Below are 8,565 nucleotides of genomic sequence, written 5' to 3'. Positions count from 1 at the left end.
TCTTGACATGGCAATGTTTGAAGGACGCTAAATCATGTATGTGTGTGCAATGAAGCTCATATAGATAATAAATAGATTATAGATATGAATGACAACTTCCTTGTAATTTAACAATATTCAAAATCCTTATATTAGCCTCTCACCAATTTTAGCTATATATGTTAGTCATCAAAGACATTGGCTCCGATGCGTCTGCTTGTGCCCCATGCATTAATTCCCGAATTAATAGCTCAGGAGAAAAATGTGTGAAAGATTCCTACAATTTGCAGATTCAGCTTTATTCATATCTCTCCATGGAAAAAGCATGCCATGCATATTGAGATTCGTTCAAAGTCAGTCGTGAGCTTATCTGGAACAGCCAAGTTGCATCCCAGGTAGATCGATTAGTCCACGTCAAGAGGTTACATTGCAGCACTCCTTAGCTACAAAACATTCAAAGACTGCCAAAAGTTTCAATTAAAACCTTTCTGCCCTTTTTCGCAATACCAAGATAATTCAATCCGATCTCCACATGTTAACAAATGATCCAACTCTGTCATTTCTTCCCTTCCATGTCATGTTATCAACTAGTATCTGTAGGGCTTTCGCTATCAATCTTATTATTCTTGATAAAACTCAATTGACTTTTTTCTTTCTTTTGATGCATGCTATAATCGTGACTGGCGAAGAAACTTTTTCCCGTCTAATCGATATTCTTGCTTTGATTCCAAAAAGCTGTTTGATTGTAGATGATAATCTTGTGAAAAATAGCCAAACCAATAAGCCCTAGTGATGGCACTTCAGAAGAAACGTATGGAGAGTACTTGTGTCAACGCCTACTATTTTGCAATCTGTCTGAATTATTGACTTTTGAGGCGATATGCAAGTTGGAATTTTCCTAAACAAAACCTATGGTTTAAAACTTTTCCCTTCCATTCAAATGTCAAAGTGTCACATGGTTCTCCTACCAATATCAAAGGCGCTGGTAGATGTAGGCCATTGTGGCTGCATATAAGTGGGATTAATCCCATTAAAAATTGTTCTTTTTCTTCCCTTATGTACATGAAATAAAGGGTAAGAGGAATAAAAAAACAAAAAAAAAGGAAACCGTACCCTTGGCATTACCAATGGATCAAATCTAGCCCCCTGGTAAAATTCTTTTGTTTAAACTCTGCTTTGAATTAATGTAAATCTAATCTTTGTAAGTAGGTCTACTTGAGACAATTCTCTTTAAAGAAAACTCAATAATGGCCCAAATCCAAAAGGAGCAAAAAGTATCACATGCTTTCATGGAGGTAAATGGCAATGCCCATGATCAGGCGCATGGTTCATTGCAGCTACCTGAACTTATGTCTTTTCATGAAATGATATCACATAATTTGATGACAATACTACTACGCATCAAGATTAATGTGGTGGTCATCATCAAAGTAAATGGATCAGAAAAAAATAAGTCAAAAATGTCTTTGAAATGTAACCTTATACAGTACAAACATAAGTTTCTGTCATGTTTGGTGACATTCCACTAACCATTTGCCATTTGCCATTTGCTTCGACCAAATTTTATGGATTTTTTCGGTGCCTTCACGCAAAAAAATTAATTTTTGAAATGATAACTTAAGAGATCCCAAAAAGTAAAAATCTTGTTGATTTTTAGATGGCATGTTACATGTGCTTAGATACTTTTCAAAAACATGCGCGTAGATTAATCAACCGAGTGTAGAAAGAAGGCGAATACATATTTTGTTCCAAGCTTCAAGCGTTCTGATTCTGGGTTTGGCCTGCAAACCTTCAGGTCGTCAACTTGGGTTTGTGTTTTATGTATCAATCAATCTTGATTAAATTGTAGGCCCAATCATTGGCTGTTTTATTAGATTGAGGGCCCAAATAACCTGCAAGAAGCCCATTTATCTACCTCTCTTGGAAATGGATGGACTCATGGGCTGTGGCGCCCTCAATGGAAATAAGAAGAAAGAAGAAGTGCTTATGAATTTGCTCTGTGGTTTTAGCTTTCTTTCTCTCTATCCATCCATCGACAGCTCTGTAACTGGGCATGGTATTTCCTTCAAAATGAGGAATTCTCATTTCTTGTAGAGTTTTCCCATGGTAAGAAGCTTTATTTCATTGTTCCAACAGTTGTAATAGTTATTTTCTTTTACCTTTTGGGTGAATATGAGGGTATTGGGAATGTTTTTTGATATTCTTTTATTGGGAAGTTTTTTTCTCTTTTTTTTATTTCTTTGAAGTTTCTATTTGTGGAAATTGTCTGTTGTTGTATCTGTAAATGGGACTTTAGCAAGACAAGCTGCAAGGAATTCTAATTGTCTAGTTGTGAAAAAAGTTTGTCTCTCCAAGAAAGTGAAAAAAATGGGATTTTGAGTTTTCATATTCCTCATAGAAACACATAACATTACTATATTTTTATTGGAAATTATCTATATATTGAAGCTGTGATAAAACTAAACTGCCCCCTTCTTGTTTCTACCTTATTTGAGGCAAAACCAACAATTACCAGTAAAGATGAGAATTAAAGATCAGATAAGGGGAAAAAAATGGTATTTCCCTCGTTTATCTGATTGTCAAAACCCTATGCCCTCTAACTTTTTATGGGAATAAACAATGGGGAATGATTGGTTGAGGTGAAGATAAGTACTGGTTGCTGGATTTTTTTTTTATATATTTGATGTTGGTTAATAAGATATTCTCAGATTTATGATATCCAGTTTGGGGTCTCTTGTAAGAATGTGAGTAATTTTAAAAGTGATTTTTCGGTTTTTTTCAATAAGTGTGGATATTTTCTTGTCCAAAATTCTAAATCTTGCTTATCTTTAGCAATACATAATTTGCATAATTGCAGGTATCAGTTATGATCGATTGTGGGTTGGACCTCTGATTCCTAGTCCATCCTTATTCTTGGTAAGTAAGTTACAGTTGGTATCTAAATCTAATTTTGTTAGACTAATCAAATTCTGTTAAAGCAATTTTATTTCCACTCTTAATTGAGTATCTTCAAATCTGCTTTCCCAATTTGCTTTAATGTTTATCTAGTTTTACCGTTAGGTTCCTTCCAACCCCATCTTCTTGTTGTGCATTTGCTTCATTGTTTTCCTATTATTTTATAAAAAGATCTAGATTAGTTGTGGTTGCTGGCAACAGTAGTTCCAATGCTGGATTATTTTTGGATGTTCTAGGGCTAGGAACACATGTTGGTAGCCTGTGGAAAATGCTAAGAATTATGTGAAAAATTAAATTGAAAGCTCTGCAAAATTTACTTTGTAGGGTCAATTGGATGGGTAAAGGAGAAAGAAGCTACTGTGATTGTGAATCAGATTAAAAGAATATGATATCAACTATAGTTTTAGTGGGAAAGACCATAAAGTTATACTTATTAAAGGTCCGGTGAACAGTAAAGAGTGAAGTGATTAGCGTAAGGGGGTTCCAATGAATGAATGTTTAGTGCTTTACAAATAGGTTCAACTGGTCTTTATTGAAGTCTCGTTAAAAGAGTTGTACTTGGGTGATCTCTGGTAGTATTGTGTGCTTTTTCCTAAAATGCTGTGTATTTAGGAAATCTTCCCCTTTGGGAGTTAATTGTTGTGCTTGTCAGTGGGCTTCCCTTCGATACATTTTGTATGGCTGCTTTTCGGCTTTCTTCTGGAAAAGCAATTTACCTTAAGAAAAGAGTGTAAAATGAAAGAAGAAACTCATATCTATTAGGTCTTATTTGCTAGTGCATTTTTCGCTACTCTCTCGTGAATGATTCTGGATCTACAGGGGTTGTTTCAGCGCTAAGAACAATCATATAATTGTAATAGATATAGCATAGCCTTGTATTTACTGGATTTTATGATTTCAATGCATTAAGAGTGAGGTGTTTGTGGCAATTCTCTGTGCAATACATGCATCTTTTTAGGACTTAAATTGAGCTTCAACTCACTAGTCTAAATCTTGCACATTCTAGAGTGGACAATTTTGAAGCTGCTGGGTATGGTTAGATCATTAATATGTAGCAATGATGACCTTTATTACTCCAGCTCTTTTCTTTCTCATAATTTAGTAATGTCAGATGCATTCGATACCTTGAATGGACAATGATATTTTGGTATGACTTTCTAAAATTGAGAAAAAATTAAGAAAATTAAACATTCTTACATTGAACATGAGCCAACACTGATGCTAAGTCTAGCCAACGTAGATTGACATTGAGAGTGGGCCATGGATGCACCCGGTTTCCTTTTATATTTTACTTCATGTTCCAAAATAACCCCTTAACTGACACTCAAAAATTATGTGCCAGATTGTTTTATGACCTTATGTGAGTTGGTGTCCTTTCTACACGGTCTTGACATTTGTTTTGCAAGATTTGATTCTTTCCATGGCCATTTATGACTATTCTAAATGTGGGTTATTGCGGACAAGGCCGCTTTAAAGCTGTTTAAGTATGGATCTTTCCTTTGGCAACCTTTTTTCCGATTTATGCTTTCTCTGGTTTCTTTTCATAAATGGCTTTTATTAGGATTGTCGTTTACATTAATTGGTGTGAACCACTAGGACCTAGTTCTTTGCCCTGAAAGGGCTATAAAATGGGTTAAGAAACAATGCCTTCTTCCCCATCACAAGGTTTCCTTTAGCTAGCTAGTTTCGACCTCTTCTTGAAAGGAGCTGAATCGTGCATTCCTTTCTCAGTTTCTACTATGAATTTCCTTTTGGCTAGAGAAGGTGCAGAGAAGCATGCAGGCACTAAATCATGCTTCTATTGCAACAAAGTGTTCAACAACTATCGAGCTCTAGGTGGCCACCTTAGGATTCATCAGGAGGATAAGACATCGAGGACCTTGAATTATCCTGGTCGTTCCAGTAATTCCATGGACATTACTAGGAACCCTCCTGTACTCCTACCAAACAGCCAACAGAACTCCTCGGGAGGGGGGAACAACCCGACTCCATTCTCTAGAGCACCACCTCCATTTGACTTCTCTAGGATGTTCTACTCAAATGAAATAAACCAGGCAAGTAGGAGCAAATACACTGGCAGCAATCCTGGAGTTTCCCAAACTCAGTTTATCATGTCTTCAGACTTATCATATGGCTGTGGTAGTGGTTCAACTCATCACAGTCTAGCTTCAAGAGCATTTGCTTCAGCTGGTGCCAATGCAGTCATGTCTCCTGCTGCATTTGCTTCATCTGGTAGTGTTGTAGCCACTGGCTTTCCTACAGATTCTTCATCATATTTGGGCACAAATGGAGGCTGTCAGTTTAATACTGATGAATTTCGGATTAGCCGGGATGGTTTGCCACCATCCTCTGGAGATGCCTTGCTGAACGTTCAAGGTTATAATCTTAGTAAGCTTCCAAATCACATGTTTGCTATGACTAACCCTGACCATGGTTTTGGGTCATACCAGTTTCCTGGGTTCAATGAATCTATTGCTGTTTGTGCCTTTTCACCAGGTCCTCATCCATGCTCAAGCGTGGATAAAGTTGGTCAATATGACAGGAGAAGTTTGTTGACGTGTGAAGAAGGTAAGAGGCCATACTTAGCAGATGGATCAGGTGGTGCCGACGTAATGAATGGATCGAAAAAACCTAGGATTGCCCCCACTGAACATGTGGAACCCAAGAATCCTCAGAAAAAAGAGCTATCACTCTTCATGGATGTTGATGATTCAATTTCTGCATCGGAAACTTGTGGTGCTGAGGAGGAAGGTCCAGTAGATGTAGATTTGTCTCTGCATCTTTAGACTTGTGTGTTTCTCTTTACAATAAATAAATAGTAATGAAGGAATAAAGGAATGGTCACTCTTGCCCTCCCCTCCCTCCCCTCTAAAAGGAAGATGTTGTTTCTATGTACTGCTGAACTATGTACAAGTTGCAGTTTGGTTAAATTTTATAAAGTAATTTATTAGGAAATTTCTTGTGGATTGTGGAGTTTGATTTATCTTTTCCTTGCTTAATGAGGATTTGAATTCGAAAACTTGTAACCATGTTCTTATGATTGGTTTTTATAGAAAAATGTTAACATGAGGTAGAGCAAACAACTGGAACTGGTAAAGGAGTTTGATTAATCGTTTCCTTGCTTAACAAGGATTTGAATTTGAAAACTTGTAACTATGTTCTTATGATTGGTTTTTATAGAAATATGTAGACATGAGGGAGAAGAAACAATTGGAACTGGAAAAACAAGATTTGTTTTATACTTTTAGGTCTGAATGCAGATGCAAGGGAACAAAGCTTAGGTTGAAGGTTAATATTTAGCATTATCGCCTACAGTTATTGTCTCGTGTGTGGAGCAGTTTATATTCTTCCTATTAACTCTATTATTTATTTAGCATTATCAGCACTACTGCAACTGCTCTAGAGTAGTCATTAGATTTAGAGCAATGGCTTATGGATTGGAATCTTTCTCTGTTCTTGGAAAATGTTTCTGTCCAGAGTGATTGGAAATAATTAGATAGAGATGCGGATGTCTTTATGATAATTTTCTTGGTATAACTTGTTTGATGCTACTTAGCTTGGCCTCTAATGTAAATACAAAATGTCAGATGGTGTGATGTAGTGAAGGTGTGCTGCATCATCTCAGCAGTAAACCAAAACTGAACTTTCAAGCGCACTGCCTGTGAGGTCGCCTGCAATCCCTACTTGTAATTTAGTGCTGAAATCAAATTCCCACAATCAGATCTTTCAGTAGAAATTAGACGAGGTGAGACCATAGGGAATTTTTGTATCACTTTTGACTCATTTGGCTTAAAGATTTGAATCATAAGTTAAAGGGATTAATTTGTATAGATATTATTGGTTTTCCAAGCAAGTTTCATGATGCCTTGGGTGCTTTTGGTGAGCAGCTGCTGCTTGAGAATGAAATTGGTTTTGTTCTCAAATTTTCTATTTACCCTTAGATTTTTCTCTTCAATTGCTGTTACTATCATTTATGATCATTTTAGAGTCATCATATCAATATGCATACATAGACTAGTACCTGTCATCATTTTCTAAATTTTTTTCAAAGATTTAGTTTATGGTGATGATAATGATGACTTCAGAAGCTTTCAGTGAACTGGTACAAATTTCATGAAGAGAAGTGATCTCTCCAGAATTTAGTTTATGTTTGAGTTTGACTTATTTTGGCTTGCATCATCCTTTTCTTATTTGTAGGCATAGGTGGTGAACTTCCATTCCATTCTGTGAATTTTTGTTATATGATATAACATTAAACTATTCATGAATCCCAATTAGGAATGATTTTGAGCAATCATTTTGACTTTGTTGTTCTTCCCCTTTTGCAGAAGATTTCTTTTTTCATTTTGATATAAAAAAAAAGAAAAAAAGAGAAAAAAAAAGTGGAAAAAGGAAAATTCCCACATTGAAGAAAAAAGTATGCATTGAATTGAAAGTTCCAGTAACGGTAGGACAATGTTATGCCTCATAAATGAAGCAGCTGGTTGGGCTTGTGTGAGCCTCAAAAGAGTCAAAAGTGCCTGACTTCAACCAAGATTTTTTCCTACTTTCCATGCAACCAGCCCCTGTGAAAATTAGATCAAAATTAAGATATAGAAATGTCAAAATTTTGAGGAAAAAAAAATTAGCAATTTGAATAATCCGAATGTGAGATAAAATTTGCATTTTCATTTTAAAATTTTTTATTGTTTACATTCCCCATAAGATAATATTAGTTGGCAAAATGAAGCAAGGTTGAAAAGGATGGCTAGGTGGCGGTAAGTATCTGAACCTTATCTTTAGGAAACGATTTTCTTTTTTAATTTCTAATTTAAAATCTGTTTTTGTCCTTATCCCCGTGCAGTGCAACTTGTTGTGCCTTTTATTCCCCGGTGGGATGCTGAAACCCCACCCCCCCGCGCTAGGGGAACCTCTTTCCTTTATGCCTAATGGAACTCCTTTTATAGCTGAAAAATGTTATTATATATATATATATATACACACACACACATATATGAAGTATCTAAAGCATGATAATACCTTTGGTTATTTTTTTACTGCCATTAAATATGATATGGACTGCTTTCAGGGAAAAGGATGATTCAAACATTTCCCTAAAAAAGAAAAACAGCATAATAGGAGAGAAATAATTGTACAGTGTATTATATCATATCAAGAATTTAATATTGGTTACATCTTTCTGGAGTCCATGACATGACCAGTTATCAAACTTTCCCAAAGAGTAGAATTAAACAATCTAAATAAAATAAAATAAATATACAAGCCAAACGCCCAAGGCCACTCATTAGCACTGTAGAGTTGTATTTAAAGTCTCAAGTTTTTCGTTAAGACCAAAACTTGTTAAACGGATTGTCATTGGTTTGCTTTGTCTTTTTCTTTGATAGCATTTGTCCAGTTCTTTTCACTGTTGATTATCCAACTTTAATCTTTTTCTGATTAGCCTAAACTACGCGTTTGGCACTTCGGGTTTGAACTTTAATCTTCCTTTATAAGCTTGAGGCTCGGGACCTACAAAAACAGTTTTAACTTTCAACACCCGCAGTTAACAGCGCGTGTTCAACTGGTTGCCAACCCTTTTGCTCATTCTTTTCTAGACACATTTTGGGATTTCTTATGTAGCGCGTGGTTTTA

General features: G+C 35.8%; 1 protein-coding gene across 5 annotated transcripts; it reads left to right on the top strand.

Annotated features, from left to right (window-relative positions):
• The first annotated feature begins 1,828 nt into the window (after positions 1–1,828).
• On the top strand, positions 1,829–5,889 carry LOC110424595 (uncharacterized). Of its 5 annotated transcripts, none has more exons than XM_021439195.2 (4): positions 1,829–2,085; positions 2,837–2,895; positions 4,666–5,322; positions 5,431–5,889. In XM_021439195.2, exons 3-4 carry the CDS (start codon positions 4,674–4,676, stop codon positions 5,718–5,720), a joined length of 939 nt encoding a protein of 312 aa, XP_021294870.1. In that variant the 5' UTR covers positions 1,829–2,085; positions 2,837–2,895; positions 4,666–4,673; the 3' UTR covers positions 5,721–5,889. The 5 variants fall into 5 exon arrangements, 4 of the variants coding, with proteins under 4 accessions (XP_021294870.1, XP_021294869.1, XP_021294871.1 ...); XM_021439194.1 differs by having other exon boundaries at positions 1,834–2,085; positions 4,277–5,322; XM_021439196.2 differs by having other exon boundaries at positions 1,835–2,085; positions 4,277–5,310.
• The last annotated feature ends 2,676 nt before the right edge of the window (positions 5,890–8,565 follow it).

The sequence above is a fragment of the Theobroma umbraticum genome, unplaced genomic scaffold (assembly GCF_002168275.2).
Source record: "Theobroma umbraticum cultivar Fairchild unplaced genomic scaffold, ASM216827v3 scaffold_204.0, whole genome shotgun sequence".
NCBI lineage: Eukaryota > Viridiplantae > Streptophyta > Magnoliopsida > Malvales > Malvaceae > Theobroma > Theobroma umbraticum.
This window is presented reverse-complemented; position numbering and strand designations above follow the sequence as displayed.